Source organism: Strongylocentrotus purpuratus, unplaced genomic scaffold, assembly GCF_000002235.5.
Source record: "Strongylocentrotus purpuratus isolate Spur 01 unplaced genomic scaffold, Spur_5.0 spur5_scaffold_17, whole genome shotgun sequence".
Lineage (NCBI taxonomy): Eukaryota > Metazoa > Echinodermata > Echinoidea > Camarodonta > Strongylocentrotidae > Strongylocentrotus > Strongylocentrotus purpuratus.
Window position 1 is genome coordinate 10,251,530 of NW_022145602.1, and position 24,557 is coordinate 10,276,086.

Here is a 24,557-nt window from a genome sequence, read left to right on the forward strand (position 1 = left end):
AGAGAGAGAGAGAAAGAATGGATAGGAAGGGAAGGGGAAGGAGGAAAGATAGTGAAAGAAAATAAAAAGGAAGAAGACAAGAAAAGGGGAAAAGAAGGGAAAATAAGTTGCGATTTGTATCGCTTCTTCTTTCGTCATTGAGACCAAGCGCCAAATACGCACCTGATCAACCCTGGCGTACTGCAAGGGGGGGGGGGGGGGGGCTTGGAGCATTTGACCCCAACACAATTTCCAACGTGGTTTATTTCTAAATCAATACCAGTGATTTACAAATTTTGCTTAAATGACATAATTTTTCGGGATTTTTCCTCGCTTTTTAGTTCACTAAATTTGTGAATGCATTTGTTGGAAAATGACAAATTCAAAAATTTACAGTCAGGCAAGAAATATGCTTATTAAGAGGCCAATATGCCAGGGTCCGCAGAACGGTGGGGCTCAGGGGACTTGACCTCCCTCCCCCTCTTTGTTTAAAAAGTATATTAAAGAGAAATAGAAAGAAAGACAGAAAGAAAGAAAAAAGAGTGACCTGCATGTGTCACAAATATGGTCAGCTGACCGTAATTAAATGCCTAAAAACCCCTGGTTCCCACCCAGGGCTCTAAGGCGGGCCTCTGGATGCTCATCAGACGGTAATTTAATTCCTTAAACTCCTGAGCTTCTGGGGGCTGCGTCCCCTGGACCTCACGCCAATTAGTGACATGTCAGTGTCATGAATAAGGTATCGAAATATGCTCATTTGACCGTAATTAAATGCCCATACCCCTAAGCTTCCGGGGTTCCACCCCTTATTCCCCACCGGGGTTTGCCCTAGACCCCACGCCAATTTACGCTTCGCTGTATCTGAACGTAAATACTTTATCCCCCACCAATTTACAAATTTTGCTTAAATGACATAATTTTTCGGGATTTTTCCTCGCTTTTTAGTTCACTAAATTTGTGAATGCATTTGTTGGAAAATGACAAATTCAAAAATTTACAGTCAGGCAAGAAATATGCTTATTAAGAGGCCAATATGCCAGGGTCCGCAGAACGGTGGGGCTCAGGGGACTTGACCTCCCTCCCCCTCTTTGTTTAAAAAGTATATTAAAGAGAAATAGAAAGAAAGACAGAAAGAAAGAAAAAAGAGTGACCTGCATGTGTCACAAATATGGTCAGCTGACCGTAATTAAATGCCTAAAAACCCCTGGTTCCCACCCAGGGCTCTAAGGCGGGCCTCTGGATGCTCATCAGACGGTAATTTAATTCCTTAAACTCCTGAGCTTCTGGGGGCTGCGTCCCCTGGACCTCACGCCAATTAGTGACATGTCAGTGTCATGAATAAGGTATCGAAATATGCTCATTTGACCGTAATTAAATGCCCATACCCCTAAGCTTCCGGGGTTCCACCCCTTATTCCCCACCGGGGTTTGCCCTAGACCCCACGCCAATTTACGCTTCGCTGTATCTGAACGTAAATACTTTATCCCCCACCAACTTTTAAAAAAAAAACGTTCAGCGGGGCCTGCAGGTAAAAGTGGTGGTGATAATGCAGATTGTTATCTTCTGACCCCCCCCCCCTCCCCCCAAAACAAAAACAAAAAAACAAAAAAACAAAAAATTTACACCACTGCTGGAAACCATAACGTACCGATATTTGGCTCGCATGATTTTAAATCCCCCCCCCCCCCCCCCCCTGAGAAATCCTGGATCCGTGCCTGCATTTGTTTATGAATATAATGACTGTGATCTGTCCATAACACAAGATACCCTTTTGTAATTTGATGGTTTATTTTTGGTTCTGAAGTTTATAAATGAGAAATAAAGAATATTACGGACTAGCACAACCTCATGCTTCGGGATCTGAACCACCCATCTCATGATGCCATATTAGAAGAAATTGAATTAAACTCAAATGGGAAACTTCCATAGTTCTTACAAAGTCCGTGTATATTGATTAATGAACCATTGCCCTTTAAGTTTACTAGTTTCATGTATTGAGATAAATATAAGAACATAAATAAATAAAATCATATGAGTTAGAGTACTAATAAGTAGGCCTATTAGACATTGTAACAGTGGCGATATAAATATTGTAAAATAGTCGTCAATGAAAGTTGACCACTTCACTTTTCTCTTGAAACTTGAATATGGTCCAATAAACGCTTGTGTCTTTTTTAACTTACCGCCATCAGAGTCATATATTTTGAAGAAACAAACAGTAAAATTAATTGTAGGTGCCCCGCCCTTTTGCAAATAAAGTTAAGACCTAATTTCTTTGACTGCTCGGAAATTGTTGACATCAATTGGCATCTTACGAAAAGAGAGAGAAGGGGGTAAATTAAATTCCCTTGCTGAGAATGGGAACGATTCCGCCATAGAGGTCGGGGCCGCCATAGTATTGTTAAAAGTTGGTTGAAAACTAATTTCCTCTATTTGTGAAGTATGAATATTGTTAATAAATGATCAATTATCTGTTGATACACAATCAAATTGGTATAGCGTCATCTGCCACCAAATTTAATTCAATTTCAACTCAATTCGAATGATTTTTATTTCAAAACTCAATAAAAACAAGAAAGAATGCTTACATAAAATTAACATCTAATGACATTTAGAATATTCGAGAATTTTTTTAAAAAGGAATAGGAAAAAAAGAAAAAAGGAGAAAAGAACACATGCACTGCTCGAAATGTTGAGCTTTCATATACATAATAAAAAACACAGTCGAGGAGTACATGACTGTGCAGAGGTGGCGCTCGCGGGGTGGGGGGGGGGGGGCGGGAGGCACATCCCCCCAATTTTTGAAGTACCCCAAAATTGCCCCTTCCTACAGGAAAAGTGTCCCTTACCGTTGTAAGAAGTGCCCCTTTTTACATAGGAAAAGTACCCCTTTTAATTTGATAAGTGCCACCATTACTTTAAAAAGTGCACCTTCCCCTTTCCGACTCTGATAAGTACCCCTTTTATTTTGACACGTACCAATTTTCCTTCGACAAGTTCCCATGTTCCTTTGCAATAAGTTTCCATTTTTCATTCTCACAAGTGCCCTTTTTAATCTCTAGTAAGTGCCCCTTTTTTACTTTTGATAAGCGCCTCTTCACCTCTGATAATTACCCTATTCAAATCTGAGAAGTGCCCCTTTTTCTTTGACAAGTGCCCCTTTTGCCTTGTAAGAAGTGCCCCTTCCCAGTTTAATAACTAACCCTTTTTAACTCGGATAAGCGCACCTTATATTTTCCCATGCGCCCCCTTTCCTTTCTAATAAGTGCCCCTTTTCCTTATGATAAGTGCCCCCATTAAAAATATCCCCTTCCACTTCTCATAAATGCCCTTTTTCATCTCTTGTAAATGACCCTATATAATTCTGAGAGAAAATCGTTTTACTTTGACAAGTGCCCCTTCCTCTCCTGATAAATGCTCTTTTCATCTCTAATAAATTCCCCTTTTATTTGACACGTCCCCCTTTCCTCCCCAATAAATGCTCATTTTCCTTCTTATAAGTGCCCCTTCCTCTTCTCATAATTACCCCCTTTTCATCTCTGACAAGTGCCCCGTTTATTTTAAGATGCGCCTCTTTTTCTTTTTAATGGGAGCCACTTCCCCCTACTCACTTGTTATAAATGCCCCTTTAAAATCTGATGAGTGCCTTTTTTCCGTCGACAAATGCCCATTTCCCATTGTCATAAGTGCCCTTTTCATCCCTGGTTAGTGCCTCTTTTTTTAGGTGTAAGAAGTGCCCCATGTTCACCTCTGTTAATTAGCCTTTGCACTTTGACACGTGCTCCTTTTCTTTTCTAATAAGTGTCTTATCCCTTTCGATAAGTGTTCCCTTTTCCTCTCATCATTAAACGTGCCTCAAGTGACTAAGAGAAATTTCACCAAAAGCACACTCGCTACCCTCGCTCGCATGTAGTGTTACTAATCAAAGGTCTTTTCAGTCTTCCGTTATGAGAATGTGCTTATAAACCCATCAGGATATTTTGGGTTTTTCCTCTTTATAAGATGTAATTTTTCGCACTGCGACCTCACAAATCTTAAAATTTTTCCTCGCTCGCAAATGAATTTTCAGACCATCACACCCAACTGCAAAGTATGATGCTTAAGCTATATCTTATATGATGTATAATGAGAAACAAATATTGAAATCATCCCTGATAATGTAATCATATATGGGTATATACCAATATCTAAAAACCTGTCTATTTTTGCTTTAAAATTCTCTTTGAAGGTGCCCTTTTTTCTCCCGAAAGTGCCTTTTTTTGTTGGTGCCCCCCCCCCCCCCCCCACTTTGGAAGTCGCTCCGCCGCCTCTGTGACTGTGTACATGTCACATGTGTTAATGCTCCAACACTCAAGAGCGGTCGAAGATTCCATAAATTAATACATTTAGTAGATGCATATTTGCATAGGCTGTTAAGTAGAACATTGAACACGATGACGATAGTCAAGACTCAAGACGAGGTCAGAGACAAGCGCAAGGACACGGATAAAGACACGGAGAAATTAGCTCCCGTCCTTCTCTCTCTCTCTCTCTCCCCTCTCTCTCTCTCTCTCTCTCTGTACAATTTATAATATTAACATTCCTTTCTTTTTTACAAAACGTACATACGGGTGTCAACTTGGAGGGGGAGGGGGGTGGGGTTATCAGGGAATAAGGTTGGGGGCACACCCCTTTGCATTCTAAGGGATGATGTCGAAATTAAAAATAAATAACAAGTGGGAGAGGAGGGGGTGAAATATATTTCCTAGCAACGGCGCACTAAATATTGTAATGGGAAGGGGTAAATGCATCAATTTTGAGGACAGCTTAAAATTATTAAAATAGAATATGAACATGTATATACATATTTTTTTTCCAATTAAAATGTATAGACCAGTTTGAGAAACACCCCTCTCAAATAATGAAATTGAAGCTCTTTACCAATCATGACTGTGAAAGAATATGTTTTTGACTAAATACGTGACGATACAAATTTTGCGGGGAAACCGCCTACTAATTGATATATATATTTGGAAAATTATCACATCACACAGCTCAGGATCCGGTCTGGAAAAATATCGTGAATGTACTTCAACATTGAACATTTGGGCAGATATTTCTGCTTTTTTGCAAATTTAGTTTAAAGTATTGCCATATAAACCTCTGAAGGCAAAATTTAAACAATATTGAATGGATATTTTGTACCCAAAACCCTTAAACGGCATTTTAACTTCTACCCGTCTATAATACTTGGTGCCCTCTCTTTGCGTTCCATTTTATTATTATTTTTATTTTTAAAATTTGTTCAGTGTCCATTTTCAGTTGTGCCCTCCCTTTTAATAATTTTATTAATATCATAATTTTAAATTAAACTCAAATTTCAATTTGAGTTGCCCCCTTAAATTTGTTTGAACCTCAAGTTGCCCCCCCCCCCTTCCCCTAATTTTCAATTAACACCCCTTTCAAGCCCCTTTTAACTCTTTTTTGAACTCCTCCCCCTACTCCTATATTAAACATTGAAACGCCCCTAAATACATCCACTCTATTTCCTGAAATTTACAAAGCGTTGTCAAATTGGAGGGAGGGGGGGAATCAGGGTACAAGGGTACAAGGGTAGGGGCACAGGAAATTTGGAGGACAGCTTAAAGTTTAAACAAAAGAATATGTATATACGTATTTTATTCAATTAAAATGTATTCTTTTCCCTCTTTTCCATTTTCTTCCTCTATATTTTCTTTCCCGGCCTTTCTCTCCTCTTTCCCTTTCCCTCTCCCTTCCCTTCCTTCTCTCTCTCTCTCTCTCTCTCTCTCTCTCGCTCTTTGCTGAGTGAGGGTGGGGGAGGAAGGGCATTTCGTCCCCCGATCCACACCATGTTGGCTGGAAAAATCGCAACTAATCTCCCCTACCTTTCTTCTTCCTCTTTTTGTCCTTGTTTCCCTTTCTCTTCTCTTCTCTTTCCATTTCAATTTCCCTTTCCTTCCTTTTCTCTGTCTCTGTTAAGTTTCCTGGGAGGTGGGCAAGGGCGTTTCGGCCCTCCCCCCGATCTACATTTTTTGGCGGGATTAATCACAACTGATCTCCCCTACGTTTCACCTTTTTCTTTTCTTCCTCTGTTTTGTTCCCTTTAGCTCTTCTTTTTCCCTTACCCCCTTCTCTCTCTTTTTTTGTTGTTGGGGGGGGGGGGGCAACAGTCTGGGAGGCCCTCCCCCGATCTCCTTCTTTTCTTCTTCCTCTTCTTTCTTTCCCTTTCTCTCCTCTTTCCCTTTCCCTTCTTTTCCTTCTCTCTCTCTCTCTCTCTCTTGTTAACGGGGAGGGAGAGGCCCCCCCCCCCCCCCGCTAGGGACAAGACGTACTAAACGAAGTGAATTGACGGGCCAAGTCAGGCTATCTAAGAAACACCCCAATACACTTTTAGCTCCGTCCCGCGCCGCTGTTTTGCTACATGTATATTGGTATTCAAAATTGTACCTAAAAATTGATTTTCAGAGAGTAAAATGCTAGAATTTTCCCTACCATCGGAGGGAGAATTGAATTCTTGATATCAAGAAATAATTTTCCGTTGTAAAGCAATGGTAATTCTTGATATCAAGAAATATGTTTAAATGATAAAACGGCTTGCCATACTACCGTGCTGTCCGTCATGAAAATGCATAAGATGGGGCCTTGTTCACGAGTATACAGTATAGTCGTGATACAGGCCCCCATGTCCGTGTTGTGGAACACGCAACGCCGTTGCGCGGCCTGTAGGAGACTCTTATAGTATACTGGTCATACACGCCCCCCAACTGCGGGGCCTGTATCACGAGTATGCCTGGAACATACTCGAGACTAGTAAGTTAAAAACCAAATATTGTAGACGAACACGTGGTGGATATCAATAAATATTATGCATATCTGCCATAGGCTTAGGAAGATTTTCAGGATTGGGGGGGGGGGGGCTCCATCATTTGTTTTTGACCCGCTGTTTGAAGATCCCCCCCCCCCCCCACTGCCCCCTCCCCCGTTGTCACCATTTTAGACAGTCTTCCTTTTTCTTCTCTCCTTGCTCTATCCCCATTTTTAGACCCAACAGTTGCCGTATAAACAATTTTTGAAACGATTAAGGCTTTAATAACAACCACTTTACCATAAAACGTTAATATTATCTGTTTCCAGTATTTCAATATATTTTTGATTTTTTTTTCTTCTGACTTTTCCATCCCAAATTAAACATTCATTTCCCCTTTTATTTTCCCGATATATATAATTCCCAAATATGTTGTTGGTTGTTCAGTACTTTCCCCACATTCTCCATTCGCATTATCTGTATTTATCTTCATTACTTTAGTTTTATCCCAATTTACTTGAGGACCTGCCACTACTCCAAAATTTCTGACCTCTTCCATAAACTTAATCAATGATTTTGAACTATTTCACAAAAAATGGTTGTGTCATCTGCGAATTGAGACACTTTTAATTCGGACAATACAGAACCTAATAAATCAATTCCTTTTATATCTTCGTTTTGTCGGATCTTACATGCTAGAAATTCAGCTATAATAACGAAAAGAAGACAATGGGCATCCCTGTCTTACCCCATGCTCAATAGAAAAAGTCTTGGACATCCTTCCGTAATTCATCACCTTTCCCCTTTGCATTACTATACAAACTTTGAACCCATTTAATACAACCTTCCTTCAATTGAAACTTCTTTAAAGCGCGTAATAAAGTGAGTGGCTAACATTATCGTACGCTTTTTGAAATCTAGAAACATAATAATACAAGGCAACTTCTTATCTAAACAATAATCAATAACATCCTGAGTCAGTCTGACATTTTCTGTTGCTGACCTTTTTTTAATAAAGTCAGTTTGATCCGTTGAAATGATACCACCTATACAATTTTGTAATCGTTTTGATAAAACTTGTGCACATAATTTATAATCTACATTTAAGAGGGATATAGGTCTCCAATTCTCTAAAATTCTTTTATTTCCTTTTTTATACAACAATGTTTTTAGCGCTCCTAAATAATCAATAATATTAGTAGTCGTAATAGTAGCGTTTCAAAATCTCAAACTTCATTCTAAATTGTATAGGTCAGTGCAAACCCCAAAATACTTCTTTGTTATTCAGTGAATGCAATAGATCATCGAGTTTTAAATGAGGCCAAACTTAACTAGCTTTCGCTATTGGCGCCAAATTGTATAGTTATTGTCATGTTGAAATTAAACCTAGGCCTATCTAAAATTTTGGTAGTAAATGGATGAATGAAAAGTGAATGAAAGAAAATAAGTATACAGTACCATAATTTGAGTAGGCGCTTGCCACACTGAGGCAGAGAAGAAGCGAGAGAATAGCGTAGCCTTCCATCATAGCACAATTCAACCAGGACCCTCGGGTAGGATGTATCGATGAAAAGTGTTGTTAATTCTTGAAGGAGGTGCGTTTTTATAGTGACATGATAACAAAAAGAGCCTCTCCTTCAGAGATTTGAAAGGATTCGAAACATTTACCCCTCTTTCTAGCAAACCAGTCGACCGTGGTGGCTGTTACGAAACTGTGTCGAAAAATAGGTACCTGGGCCCTGTTATATAACACTTTTTATCAATAACAAGTGTCACATTTCTACAACAAATATGCTCACAGCCGTGAACAAGACCAAAATGATAAATGTGATAATACGAGAAAATAGATCAAACAAGTGTAAATATTATTCATTGTAATGATAAATAAAAGAATCATGAACTCCAAAATGTATTGGGGTGGAATTTTTATAATAATAATAATAATAATATTCATTTGTAAAGCGCAATAACTATGTGGATATATTCTATTGCGCTGCAAGAGCTCGTAAATGCTGTGCTATACATACTATATGAACAAGTGAGTTTTCAGTTTTGATTTAAAATTATCTAGTGATGGGGCTTTCCTTATTTCTAGTGGTAATTTATTCCATAATCTAGGGGCAGCACAGAGAAATGACCGGTCCCCGAGGGTTACTTTGGTTTTATATGGGGGTATTTGCAACATAAATGTGTCTTGTGTACTACGAAGGTTACGACCATGGGTTTGAGACTTGATGTGCAACAATTCAGTAACGTAATTAGGAGTTTGACCATTTAGAGCTTTGTAGACTATCATTAATATTTTAAATGTAATTCTCTGGCGAATTGGCAACCAATGTAGTTCCTTTAGAAGTGGGGTTATTCGAGAGAATTTTGGGAGGCTGCAAATTAGTCGTGCACATGTATTTTGGACCCGCTGCAACTTGGAAATTTGTGAGTCTGGCAATCCATACAATAAACTATTACAGTAATCTAGTTTACTAGTAACACATGCATGCATGATAGTTTTCATGCTGTCCTGATCAAAGTATTTTCGAATGCGTCTCAAATTATAAATCATGAAATAGGCTGATTTGCATATTTTAGTGATATGTGAATCCATATTCAGGTGGGTATCAAAAGACACACCCAAGTTTCTAACAGTATCAGATGGGGTTATGGTTGAGTCACCAACTGATACACTACGCGACCTAAATTTAGAAACCTGGCGTGGAGTACCAATGACCAAAAGTTCTGTTTTGTTATCATTTAACATCAACTTGTTTTGCAACATCCAAATCTTAATATAAACAACACATGATTCTAATTCAGAAATACAATGATCTTCAGCCGGTGTGTTAGGACAGAAAGATAGGTATAGTTGGGTGTCGTCTGCGTAGCAGTGACAACTAATACTAGGAAACTCTGTATGGATATTTGTAAGGAGTCTGCTTGTATACAAGGTAAACAACAGAGGGCCTAATCGCGACCCTTGAGGAACGCCAAAAGGCACATTGAATACATCAGAGACAACGTTATCAATTTCAATTTTCTGTTTTCTATCTGACAAGTAAGATTCAATCCATTCGATAACCTTGCCATCAACCCTAAAATGGCTTCTTAGAGTTTTCAGTAAAAATGAGTGATCTATTGTGTCGAAAGCACTGCTCATATCAAGGAGAAGCAGCAGACTTATTTTCTGGTTGTCCATTGACATAAGAAGATCACTTTTTATCCTAAGAAGTGCTGTTTCAGTACTGTGAAATTTTCGGTATGCTGATTGATTGAGCGGCAACAGTGAATGATGTTCAATGTGCTCAAGAATCTGTTGGGTAGCAGCACCTTCTACCAACTTAGAAATATACTGAAGATTACTAATGGGCCTTAAATTACTCAATTCTGTTTCGAGGCCTGGCTTTTTCAATAGTGGTTTCACTAGAGCGACCTTCCACAATGCAGGGAATTGCCCTGCTGATAGAGACAAGTTCAACATAGAAATAATAACAGGTATCAATTCATCGAGACATTGCAGCAATATTTTTGTGGGCATTGGGTCCAATGGACAGGACTTCTTACTGAGCTTCATTATCAATTTTCCGACGTCTTGTTCGGACAGTGATTTAAAACTTGTCAACGTCATCATTGATCAGTTTGTCTATGTGTACATTGCCAAGTTTTAAATCTATATCGTTATGAATTTTCTGAACTTTATCCAAGAAAAACTTGCCCAAGTTGTTGACAAATGATTTTGAATCAACGTTACAAGGTACAATGGGTTGTTTATTTGACATGTTTAGCAAACCCTTTACAATATTGAACAACGCTTTTGTGTTTTCTTTATGTTCAGACACTAAATCTTTATGGTGACTCTTCCGTGCCTCATACAATGAAAAGGAGTAAGAGTTACGAATTGACTTAAATGCTTTCCAGTCTTTGTCTGTTTTTTATTTCATCCAAATTTTTTCAGCTTTCCTCTTTTTTCTCTTTTCTTCTAATATACTATCGGTCAACCATGGCGCCTTAGGTCGCAAAACAAAAGTTTTTGTTGCCTTTGGCGCATGCTTGTCTAAGAGGTCATTGAGAGTTGTGTCATATAACATCGCTAATTCAGTGACATCACTGGGTGTTCCATCACAAAGACGACTTTCAGTTAAGTCTTTTCTAAGTAACTCAGTATTGATTGCAGATAGTCTGCGAAATGAAACCTCTTTAACAGGAAGGCGAGGTTTACTTGAATTAAGGTAACACATTACAGGGATGTGATCAGAGATTAAAGATGAATGTGCCTGAGGTTTTCCAATGACAATGTTATCATCAGATTGCCGTCTTATTAACAGATCAAGAGTGTGGCCGTGTATGTGGGTACAAAAATCAACTAGCTGTGTACAACACAGAGACTCAAGAAGATTTAGGAAAGACTGTGAGTCTCCACTAGAACTATCGACATGTATGTTGAAATCTCCAACTATTAATAAAGGAACATTGGACAATAAATGACTTTGAATATAATCATTGAATTCTGATAGAAAACATGATACAGATACAGGATGTAATGCAGAGTAAGGCGGTCTGTATAATTATATTAATGACACATAACTGATAGGATTTACATGAAATTTGGTACTCTGCATACTCGAAAGAGTTATGCTCACCAGCTGTGGCTTGAAGAGCATTGATGGTATCTCTGTAGACAAGTCCAGTTCCCCCTCCACGGCGGATACTACGAGGATGATGAACTAATTTATAGCCAGAAGGAACAAATTCATTTAGAACTGTAGAGTCATTGTCCGTTAGCCAGGTTTCTGTCATTGTAATAAGATCAGCATTACTGTCGCAGATGAAGTCGTGGATCAGGGCTGATTTATTGCGCACTGAGCGAACGTTCATGGAACAAAGTAAAATGTTTGGAGATGATGATGATGATGATGATGATGATCTTGACACTTTTGATTGTCGGAGACAGTTTCTTCTGCGGCCACCGCGCCTACCTCTCCTTGTCTTTCTTCGTTGTATTCCAAAAGAATGGATGACATCGCGAACGTCGGACGACAGTCGAAGCTTTGTAGATCTCCACTGTAACAGTTCCCCTGGAGAGTAGTGAATTCTACGCTGAAGGGGAGGGTCACGATGAATGGCAAAAGATGGTACAGTGCCATCTTGATCCCGATCTGGTCCGGGGTTGGGATGTACATCACCCGCATGCAGTAGCTCTAGTTGAAAAGATGCTGTACTATTCGGGTTGTATGGAATCCTCGTTTTAAGATATTGTTTTCTAATGAAGTTTTCATTAATCGACAGTTTAATGAAGGATTGCTCACTGCAGTACACATTCCGTCAAAGTAGCATACAGGCAGAGTGTGAACACAAGTCCAAGTTGAAACGGTCCCATTGTGCTTGGTAGTGAATCCAGTGATTCATGTTCGTCCAGGCATACAATACATAATAGGCATATACATTACATAATAGAGTACCAGGGTACTTTTACTTACATAGAGAGTGTACATTGAAAATGGCTTCTTAGCTGGTACTACTACACATGAATCCAAAAAATGTTGTCATCAAAATATGGTGTGAAATCACATAACTATCGAATACAATTCGACTAGTGGTATCCAGAAGGCATATATAAATTACTGGTAACAACACAAATTGATATAACAAAGTAAATACAGGCAAATAAGAGCTCTTTTGGAGAGCAAGCATAAAGCATGTGCAACATGCTTATGCGCTCATCCAACATTTAACTGTTGACTTCAGTAAACGATTTGTTGATAACTTTGCTCGGGGGGGGGGGCGGAGCAGAAAGATCAGGTAAAGCATCGATAAAAGTTGTGACCCCGCCTTTTCCCTGGGTCTGATTGAATGGATATATCAATCAAAGCCCCCCCCCCGTAACAGGTAACAACCACTACATTTATGTTATCTTCTATACGGTAGATCTAGTCAGTTAAATTATATCGGCCTCCACCCATACCACGTTTATAGACAATTACCAAGTTTCGTCATCATTATAACATTATAGCATGGCCTAATTACAGAACAGGTGGTTTCGTCCATCATATTCAAACAATCTGTTTTTTTTCAACTTGGTTCATTTTTTCCAACATAAAATTAAATGACCATCTGAACATTTGAACTACGACTATAGTTTAACTAGAATATGCCTCTCTAAACTTCAAACCAATCTTCTCTTGAGGCCCCTTATATGCTGGATTATTTCTCCCTTTTCCATTCATTTCATTTATTTCGAATTTCCAAACCTAAAATGAAACGACAAACTGTGTTGACATGGGCAGGGCATGGTTGATAATCAGTTAACAAATGTACAAAATAATAAATGTACAAGATTTGTATCATAAAGAACTTAGAATTACTTAAAACTTTCTATAATGTCAGAAATATTGCATGATTTTTTGTGTAATTACCGAACGATAGAACGATATGAGGCAAGAAAAATAGAAAAGTTGTTTAGAAATGGAAAGGCCGACATGGAAGCCATACGATTGTGAATTAACGGCCCCTGGGCAAAAGAACAGTGTATCTTTGACTAATCAGAAAGAAGGGGGAAAAAACGCTTTCAAAAGCTTCTCTAATACTCCTTTAAAAAAACGTCCCTTCGGCTGTGAAAATATCATTCATTTCTTCCTCGAATTTGAACAAATACAACGGATTAGTCATTAACCAATAGCCAACATATTTTTTTTCTTAATTCTGTTTTAATCAAAGAGAGTATCTCCAAATCAAACAATAATTTGTTCAAATTCAGACGCGGTAGAAATGTTAAGCTCAATCGTCTAATCAAAAGACACTGTAATCGTATCATTACCCCCGGCTTTAGCCCAGCTTCCTCGAAGAGTTTAAACATTCAAGGATCTTTTATCAAGATTTGACGGTTTAATAACCCTTAATGCACGGCAAAGGGGCGGGGCGGGGGAAACTGGAAAATCCAATTCTTTAAAGTGTCAAATCATGCCAAATAACCGTCTCGTTATTATCAGTGCATGCCATTTTTTGATTTGTATTTCTATGCATCTATACAAGGCAGTCGCCACTCGATACCAAACCACGTTACATGACCGGTCCTACTCTTGCGTGCGTGGCGGTGCGAGTGTGGGTGTGTGTGTGGAGAACGGTTGTGCTCTTCTTACCTGCTCCTACGGTAATTTTTCAGCGGTAACACACTCCTAACTTCTCATTCCTAACCAAACCCTAATCCGGTGGCGCAATGAGTAAAAACACTTTGAGAGGCTGCTCCAGTAGCGCAGTACAAATTATCAATATGTTGAATGAGTGGGGGTGTACAATCCTGCCCTCCGCCCCCCTTAAACTCTATTATGATAATAATGATTCTAGTAATAATACTACCAATAATACTACCACTTATAATAAAACTAATAATGTTAATACTAATAATAGTAATAATAATACTAATAATTTTAATAACCTTTAAAAAGGTCATCTAATTGGTAGCTTGCTGGTTGAAAACTTCTTTTTACACAATGAATTTGGAAATTTCGTACCTTTAGAGAGTACTTTCGAACGCTAACAGCGTTCTTCGTCAGACTAACACCATCTTAGATGGTGTTTAGACAGCTGAGAGAATGGGGATGAATACGTATGTTCATAGTGTTGCCCTTGTAGATTCTTATGTTGATAGACTACCGCAGGCTGGGGTTTTCAATTTTTTCTTTGACGGTCCAGATGGGATTTCTATGAAAGCTATAAGGTCCGAAACATGAGATGCCGTTCGCCTAAAAATTCTTATGGTCGATCGTTTTCTTCAACTTAAGTAGAACAATGTACAATATGATTGCTGGAAAGCCGGGCACGACTCAAGCATTCTTAAATTTTGTTTCAGACTTAGATAATCTACTCCTAAATTTTACAGTAATGACACTTGAATACTGAAGATAATGAGGCTTGTTTTTTGGTTCTATATCTGATCCAAGGAGAATTGATACACTTTTAATAAACAGAACCGCCAGTGCTTCCACTCCTTTAAATAGAGTTTCCTGAAAAAGATGAGTTACATCAAATGAAAGAGGAGGATCTAAGCTTTACATCTATGTGTCATTTATTTATTATAATTGTGATTAGGCTATATGATTAAACATCAATAATTTTCTTTCTTTCTTTTCTTTCTGGGACGCACCGTACAATGTTGCCTTTCTTCGCACCAGTGATCTCGAGGCAGCAGACAGCAAGAAATTGTGTAAATAGTAAAAGGTCCACGGGAGTGAATGTTAGAAGCTTTAACTAAATAAAACACACAATTCTCAAATGTTATACAAAAAAGGTTGTCTTGGGAACCACTTCGATCTTTACGGATGGGGTGCAGGGGGGGGGGGCCTTTGTCGGGAGTCTTGGGGCAAAGAATTAGAAGAAAAATAAAGTCGGGATTCGACCTTTATGTCTAGACAAGTAGACTTCGCATTAATGCATTTCATATTAGTATTATCTTCCATCTCAGAGTGATTATAGACATTATTTATATGGATAATACAGATTAAGCTGTCCGGCTCTTTGAACAAAATGCTTCAAAACAAATCGACCGTGCTGTTTATTAGCTGTTTATTTCTTCATTTAGAGTCTGTCTCTACTGTTTATTCGATTTTCATTGCCAGCCCGCGAAAACGAATTTCAAAGAGAAAATCACATTTATAAAAGGTTCATTTTCTGCCGTTTCATATGACACCTCAATCAGTAAAAATGAGCCAGGAATAAGAAAGTTCTCTTTGTTTAAAATAAAGCTTGCATTTCCATAATTTGATTAAACAAATTCGTTTTCACTGGCTGCCTGCCATAGCAACATACAGAGTTGGCAAAAGACTTAACTCCGTTTCGTTGACAATCAGCCATGCACCAAGTCTTCCGTCTTCTTTGTGCATAGCTGATCTAAGCTTTACAAATATGTGTCATTTATTTATTATAATTGTGATTAAGATAATGATAAAACATCGATAAAACATTAATAAATGACACACATTTGTAAAGCTAAGATCCTCTTCTTTCATTTGATGTAACTCATATGATGCATATTTCACGCATGAGTGATTAAGAACAATTTGAAGAGAGGGTACAAACAATTTCTTTGGCGGGTGGTGTCTCAATTTCAAAGAGAAAATCACATTTCTAAAAAGTTCATTTTGTGCCGTTTCATATGACACCTCAATCAGTAAAAAAAAAGCCAGGAATAAGAAAGTTCTCTTTGTTTAAAGTAATGCTTGCATTTCCATAATTTGATTAAACGAATTCGTTTTCACTGGCTGCCTGCCGTAGCAACAAACAGAGTTGACAAAAGACTTAACTCTGTTTCGTTGACAATCAGCCATGCATCAAGTCTTTCGTCTTCTTTGTGCATAGCTGATCTAAGCTTTACAAATATGTGTCATTTATTTATTATAATTGTGATTAAGATAATGATAAAACATCGATAATTCTCAGTTTCGTTTTTTTTCTGGGACGCACTGTACAATGTTACCTTTCTTCGCACCGGTGATATCGAGGCAGGAGACAGCAAGAAATTGTGTAAATAATAAAAGGTCCATGGGAGTGAAAGTTAGAATCTTCAACTAAATAAAACACACAATTCTCAAATGTTATACAAAAAAGGTTGTCTTGGGAACCACTTCGATCTTTACGGATGGGGTGCAGGGGGGGGGGTCCCTTTGTCGGGAGTCTTGGGGCGAAGCCCAAGAAAGTTCTTAAATGTAAATAAAATAGGAAATTCAAAATAGTCGTCACGAGCAAAAGAAATTGTAATTTCCTCCTTAAAAGTCACATAGACCCTTTCATTTCATTTTAGAAATACCCTCTCTTTCCCTCTTAAAAGACATTTTTATAGAACTTTTGTTTTCGTATTGTTGTACTTCGTTTGCAGACTTCTTGGGCACATGTCGAGCAAACTCATCGGAAATGTAATATGTAAGTGTAAATTTAAGTTTCATGTTCTTCCTTTTTTATTTCATTCTCTCTCTCTCTCTCTCTCCCTCTCTTCTCATTTTTGCTTCCATGCCACGAATCTTTTCGGAGCGTGACCATGCAGATTCAAAGTATGCTTAAATAGGGGCATTGATGTATGTAGAAAAAAACAGGATTAAGATCCGATGCACCGCTTAGAAATGTAAAAGAATGAGAAGAAAAATAAAGTCGGGATTCGACCTTTATGTCTAGACAAGTAGACTTCGCATTAATGCATTTCATATTAGTATTATCTTCCATCTCAGAGTGATTATAGACATTATTTATATGGATAATACAGATTAAGCTGTCCGGCTCATTGAACAAAATGCTTCAAAACAAATCGACCGTGCTGTTTATTAGCTGTTTATTTCTTCATTTAGAGTCTGTCTCTACTGTTTATTCGATTTTCATTGCCAGCCCGCGAAAACGAATTCATTATACATTTCAAAATTTTGCAAAGGGGAACTTCAATCGAATTCCGCATCCTAAGCCGTTTTCTATTTTATTCACTCAAGAAAATAAATTGTCGAGCAATTCAGTAAGACAGCCAAAAGTTAGGATTTTCTTTCGCTTAATGTTGTACCTTTGCAAATGATATTTGCCCCCCCCCCCCCCATTCCCTCCCATACACCACTGTAATGTAAAGCTTTAGTTATTGATTGTACGATATGTAGACTGATTGATCTTAAGATCTATTGGTTTTACATTTAGTACAGGGCTCAATTGCCAATATTGCAATAAATCAATCTCCAATTTATCTTTGTGCAATCCAGGGGCCAGATGTGAATGGGAATTAACCATTTCGCCATTGGGCCATATTTTACCCATTCAGCTACGAATGAGGTACCACATTTTTCTAGACCTCCTTGATGCTCGCACATTTCGGGAGAAACTGCACGAAGTCCACCCCCCCCCCCCCGCACACGCGGACACAAGCACACACATTCGCATATAACCCCACACTCCCGTATACACCTCCAGTGGCGGATCCAGGGGTGGGCCGAAACGGCCGCGGCCCCCCCCCCCCCTATTGGCGGCGGCGCAAACATATCAGAGGTGGAATAAGCACGTATTAGCACGGGTTTTGCCTATGAGATGAACATATAATTTATAGATACAAAATATCACATTCAAATTTATTTTAAATGCAAAATTACAATGAAATAGGAAGCATTCAAGAGACAATACAAAGAAAGGCTTTTACAATCTTATCCACATTGAGTCACCTGTTGTTTGTTGTTTATGTCAATGTTAATTGTTATATCCCTGGTTTGTATGGGTTTTTTCTTTTTATAATTGTTATTTCTATTTTCTATTTTGTATGTACTATTATTCTGCTTGGGTCTAATTTCATCCTATGTATTAACTTTACTTCTCATCTTGCCTTTCTCTCCTGCAATTTTCCTTCCTCTTCCCTCTCTCTCTCTCTCTATCTATCTCCCTCTCTTGTTTCTCTCTGACCCAGCTGTAGCTGTATATGTATTCTCTCCCTCCTGTTGTTGTACATGCAACAGTATACAATGCAATTTATTTTATTCTAAGGGGTCGAATTCACAAGATCTTTGAGTAGATCTTTAATCTGATCCCCACTCAATTTATGTTATTTGTGTTGTCATCTACTGATTTTGCTGTATCCATCTTTTTATATTTGTTATACATGTATGCGTTTATTCGCAATTCTATGTGTCTGTTTTTTATATTGAGTGAATAAATTATTTGAATTTGAATTTGAATTTGAATTTGAATTTGATGACTTATGCTAACAATCATAAGTGAGATCATTGGACTTTCCCTGTATATAAAATGAACCAGTCTCGTTTTCGTTCCATGTAGAGGTCAGTGGTCTTAGCCCGAACGTCAGTTCATAGTAGGTCCATGTTTGTACTATATGTACAGTTTACTCCGTGTGAGTGTGTGTGTGTGTGTGTGCGTGTGTGTGTGTGTGTGTGATGGATACTATTATGCTGACGTAATGCGAGGATACGTTCGGTGATTGGACGCTATCATTTCAGTAGAGAATTCCAGTCGGAAACATTTAGGTTAAAGGCACACTGTCCTACTTGTAGCTACTTGCTCCCTCTACATAGAAAACTTCCCCAATCGGTGCCTGTTGGTCCCCCATGATCCTCTTCTTCTTATGTTAAATGAGAGCTGAGTTAATGAGATAGTCACCTGTCACAGTGACCTCGCTGGCTCGCTGGGTGTTCTAATCCCTTCTAGCTGAAGTAGTAAAGTCTGCCTTTAACATAAGAAATCCAACCTGAATTACCAAAAGCTACTTGGCTGTGCTACTCGCTCTGTCGTTCCCTCGGGTTTTCGCGATTAGTCTCTTTTTAGTCGCTCGGCGTCTATCAGACAATGTGGCCTTGCTCAAAGGCTACTATACAGAGGGGGGGGGGGGGGGTACATATTATTTCTTGAAACGCAGCGCGCGTAACAGCTGCACTGTTAAAGCCAGGGTAATTATGCTGCATTATTGTAGAGCGCTTAGAGACTTCTGACAAAGTAAGTGTTAGGCGCTAAATAAGCACTGTAATTATTATTATTATTCATAATTGAATGACACACGCCTTTAAGACTAAAACAACAACAACAACAAGAGGGGGAGGGGGAGGTTTTTTTTGCCGGGGAACACGTGCCCCCTGTGCCCCCCTAGATCCGCAACTGGTAAACGTTCTGAAATTTGTTTTTATATTAGTAATAATGGACTAATGAGAAGAGCCTTACACAGGAATTTAATTTGGTTATTCCCAGGCATTCGATGATGATATTATTTTATTTTATACTGTGTTACTCCAGTTCATGTGTATTCCTGGAAATAAAATATTACAAAATTATTTCCCTTATTCTCTTTTTGTTTGAATTTGTTACATAGTGACCCGCGGAATATATATCTGATAGTTGATTTTCTGATTTTGTTTATGTGTTTATGACCCTCGGATAAAAATCTGGGGGGTAAGGTCATCTTGTTTTGGTCACCCATTAACAAAACTTTTTTTTTTAAATTAAAAAGTAAATTTAGGGGGGGGGGGGGTTCTCCAAAATAAATACACACACACAAATTTAGGGGGGTTCGACCCCCCTCCCCCCCCCCCCCCGATGCCGCAAAATGTTTGTTGCCCATATACAAAGAGCAAAATTTGGGAGGATGGTCACCGTAAGAAATGTTCGGCGCTATTGTTTTTTTTAACCATGACAGGCCAACAGCGAACATAGCGTGTATAGAAGCAGAAACAATTTGAACTAGAAATTTAATTCGTCATGGGGACGAATTAGGTGGTCTGTCTTCACTTCTTATGATAGATTTGAGAATGGGAGAAATTATATAGACATATAAACAATGATGATCATGATGATATTGCTCGCGAAAGACGGGAATGTAGAATCCAGTTTTGAGAAAAAGTCATGTCCCATAGAGAATACACGTAAAATGTGAAAAATTGACATGCCTCCTTTAATCGCAAAAATACGCCATGATGCCTTTGTCAAAATGAAAAATCGTGATTACTTTACTCGTAGAGAATTGTCTCAGCTAGAACATATCCGAATTCGGAGGAATATCGATCAATTTTTACAGAGATACAATCAATGTTCTAAAAATATGCTGACGTCATAATAAGCAAATAGAAATTTTGAGTTCAGAGGCCATTATGATGACGTCATGAGTTCATTGATGGTCAAATGAGACATGATATCATATCTACAATTCATACTTCATCCAAATATGAAAATAAAATTAGGAGTCAACAGGCATCTTAAAGAGCTACAATGGATTTTGTATAGGCATGTTTTTGCCCATATATGCTATGTATTACAAGAGTTCACACGCAAGTACATGTATCTTAAACGGACGCTCATTCCGTTATTAATGTTCACAAACAGGTGAACAAGGTATCAAAATGCTTGGAAAAATGTGCCAAATTCGGCGATTCTATGTTGCAAAATGCCATGACGCGCGAAAACGCGCGCGTTTTTTTTTTTGCGAAATGCTTAAAATGACCTGATTCGTACTCTCGTTTAATAGTTGAGTGATTTTGAGCATTTTTTAATTTTGACGCACGCGTACGCGCGTGTCATGACCTTTATTTGACCTTTGATGACATGACCTGTTGACCCTTGACCTGAAGTATATGTGATATAAATATGAATGACCTTTGATGACGCATAATGAAGATATGATTGATAATGTGATTTCACAAAATGGCGCCTAGATGACGTCACGATAATTTGATGACCTTGAAAATGTTCCTGTCACGTCTCATGACAATGACCTATGACTGTGCCAAAATTGAAAGAAATTAACACAACCGATCGTGAGTTGTCCTAGGAACACAAAAGGGGAGAAATAAAAATAAAGAATAAATAAATAAATAAATAAAGAAAGAAATAAAGAAGAAAGAAAATTCTGACGAAATCAATAGGTGATCTGTTGACAACAGACCACCTAAAAAGTAGATCACAGTTAAAGTTTGAGCAAAAACAAAAAAAAACTTTGAATTTTTGAAGGTGCAATCTATCAAACACAAATTGTTAACTCTGTGTCGTAACTTGCGTAAGTTTAATAATGTCGCGCCCGGTAAAAATTGGTCCAGTGAAAATGCAAGGCGCCCGGAAGTGTGCCGGTGTGACCGCGCCGTTTGTCCTACCAGTTTCGTTTGTCCGTCGGACATACTATGCGGGTTTTCCGCTCGCACGGATCGTCGGTAAGCTTACGGGCTCCGTCCAATGAACAGGGATACCACCGTGCACCTCATGGCTCCCGGGTACAAAGTTATGATATTGAAGAAAATTATATTAAGACAAGAAAATGAAAAGGTTAATTGTATTTTCACCCACGGAACAAAAGCACATAGATACGCTCTCGTATTGATCTATTCCATAACATTTGACTAAACGACGTTTTAGAGTTAAGTGATTACCAGGCGCTTCTTAATGGGTTGCTACTTGCTAGGCTCTAACATGTAGTATCACTTGTAAATATACAATATCATTTGAATTATATAATATCGTTTGAATTCTATAAAAAAAAAAAATCATTAACAATATTTCACTTTTCTCTGCTTATCTGCCCCCCCCCCCCCTCTCTCTCTCTCTATCTATCCTCTCTCTTTCTCTCTCTCTCTCTCTCTCTCCACCTCTCTCTCTCTCATCGTCATTAGAACTACTTTAAGAGTACTCCAATGGACACTTACTGCAAAACACTCCTAAACCATTCACTCCAAACCCAAAATGACAAACGACACTATACCTTGATTTATTTGGCACTTTTAATATAAATCTCTCTTATCTATGATAGTTATGGTATCAAATGGTATATTGTACATGATGGAAATATCCTAATAAAACCCACAAGAATTGTTGAATTAACAAGTCATTTCTCCTGTTATGTGTGTAAAAATCACTACAAAACACCTGATTTGTTACCTCTATTGTCTTTTTTCATATCCAATTTTTAACCACTTAGCAATCACACGCCGTAATTACTATTTCTATATTGGTCGTCTTTCTGCATAAAAACTTGCACACACGCATTTTTCATTATAATTATATACTACCTCCGGCTACATAAGGGTTCTAAGTCAAGTTCTTTCTTGTGGGTGATGGAATAGAGAGAATGAAAAAAACAGATGCCTGCATTAAACATATTTACGTTTGGTTTATAAGTCTGATGGGTGTTATTATTCAATTCGTTTCACTAGTAGAAACCTAGTGGAAAGGTTGAGAGAATTTGTCTCCTGTGTGAAATATTGCGTCCCAAATTATAACACATTTCGTAGAATTGAAGCTAAAGATAAAAATATTATTAGTGGTCATTATCCACAGTTCATTTCATTTTTTCACATGATTAGAATTAAAATGTACTTTCCACCCCATTTTTTCATTGTCTATGTATTGATATGATGATGGTTTCAATAGGGCATAGGTTAACCCTTTTTTTCTGGGGGGGGGGGGATATGTGTCCATTCAATTGTCATTAAAGCCCCACTTCACTACGTATAGCTACTTGCACCCTCTATATAGCAAACAATGCCTAAGCGGTGACCGTTGGTCCCCCATGATCCCCTTTTTCTTATGTTAATTGAGAGCTGATTTGATGAGATAACCACCTGTAGGTGACATTGCAGGGAGGTCTAATCCCTCCTGGCCAAACTAGTGCAGACAGGCTTTAAAACATTTGAAGGCATAATAGCACTCAATCATGGATTTGGATTAATTCTACTACATTTCTTTCACTTGGATAATAAATAAGCCAGTTGTGATATCAACACAAAATATCTGCCTCAGTCTATGAACCTAATACTGATAACATATAATTTCAATAGGTGATGGGTGAGGCCAATTGAAATCATTTTAAGGTTGATTCTTTGACAGCCCTTGCCATTTATTCCTATTCTACAACATTTTCCATCCGACACTTGATATAACGCTTTGTTATGTTCATTGTAAAATGATGCACATTGAATTAAATAAAATAGAACTGGACGTTAAATAAAAGATACCCTTGGCAAGAATTGAAGAGGACAGAAAAATATTCCACGAGAACGTCTGTACCTGGACTAAAATCACTCGTAATAAAACTCAAAATCAAATACATGGCGTATGTACAGAGATCTGTATGACACTTATAATGATAATATGTTCACAACTTATCAGTAACATAATAACGAAATGAAAAGACATCTGATCACTAAAACTATACACTCTGCAAGGGCAAACCTTGAGAACAGAAAATTGTTTAAATGGCAGATATGAATAAATAGACGATAAAACTTTGTTGTTGGTACATCATGCACACAAGTGCATCTTTCAATATGTTGACAAAACTGACAACTTGAACAGTCCAAAATCTTCATAAAAGTTGAACAAAACATTACCATTTTGTGAAAGTGCAGAAAATAATATAATAGATTTTACTTTGATAAAATCTGCCCAAAAGGATAGGATTCAAAAGACAACATGAATTTGAATTGCTTATCTACTGAAACCTATTGAACAGAACTTCAACTATTGATAGGAATAATTCATCTTGGGGGAAGTTTCACTGAACCGTATCAATTCAGCTCTCTGAAAACTGGTAATGATAGAAATTATTAACATATTTTGCAAATTGCCACAGAATCTAGAGTTAGATACAGTATGCTTCGTTCAAACTGCATTTGTAATGACCACAATTATGACAGCACATAGAGTACTGCTGTTTTGCTCATGAGCTCACTGTGACAATCACCAAGGCAGAGAGCAAATATTTACCATTTCTTTCTGACCCTTCCTTTTGACAATACCATACATAAAAATACCCAGGTTCAGTCGAAAACGAAGCTCCTAGCTTCATTAATGCTTACCCTACAATATATATTTACAAGTGTATGTACAAGGTATGAAAACAGCAGACAGATCTTCTGCGAGTCTCTCTCGCTCGCATGTAGAAATATGAATATCGTGATCGTATTTGGAGTAACAACCAACGCAAAGAGTTGTATAAAAAGTTGAGCCGTAAAATATGGAAAAGATTCACTAGAAATTTTTGCTTGTTCTTCCTGAGTTTGTATAGTAGTAGATATGCACTGCAAAAAACACTGAATTCTCCTTAGAAAAATTCAGCCGGGAAAAGTCACACCACTGCTATCACCCGACACAATTTGCCAAAATAGAACTACAAAAGGCAATTGTATGGAAATATATTATGCTACATGTATCATACGTGATCAATATGAAAAAAAAACAGATGGTATTAGATATACCACGATTACTCTGTTACAACACAGACAGGATGTATCATCAATTATTTATCATTACTCTACCCCATTGCCTGTGCCTTTGTATTACTTGC

At 38.0% G+C, this 24,557-nt stretch overlaps 1 protein-coding gene across 2 annotated transcripts in view; it reads right to left on the reverse strand.

Moving 5' to 3' along the window:
- Positions 1-12,426, reverse strand: part of LOC105439848 (neurotrypsin-like) — a 29,913-nt gene extending 17,487 nt beyond the window's left edge. Inside the window, exon 1 of one of the 2 annotated variants that reach the window (XM_030988663.1) lies at positions 11,416-12,426. In XM_030988663.1, the coding sequence (XP_030844523.1) occupies positions 11,416-11,650 (235 nt within the window). In that variant the 5' untranslated portion in view covers positions 11,651-12,426. Of the gene's footprint in view, positions 1-8,242; positions 8,618-11,415 lie in introns of those variants that run through there. The other variant, XM_030988664.1, reaches the window with a different exon arrangement.
- Between the last annotated feature and the right edge of the window lie 12,131 nt (positions 12,427-24,557).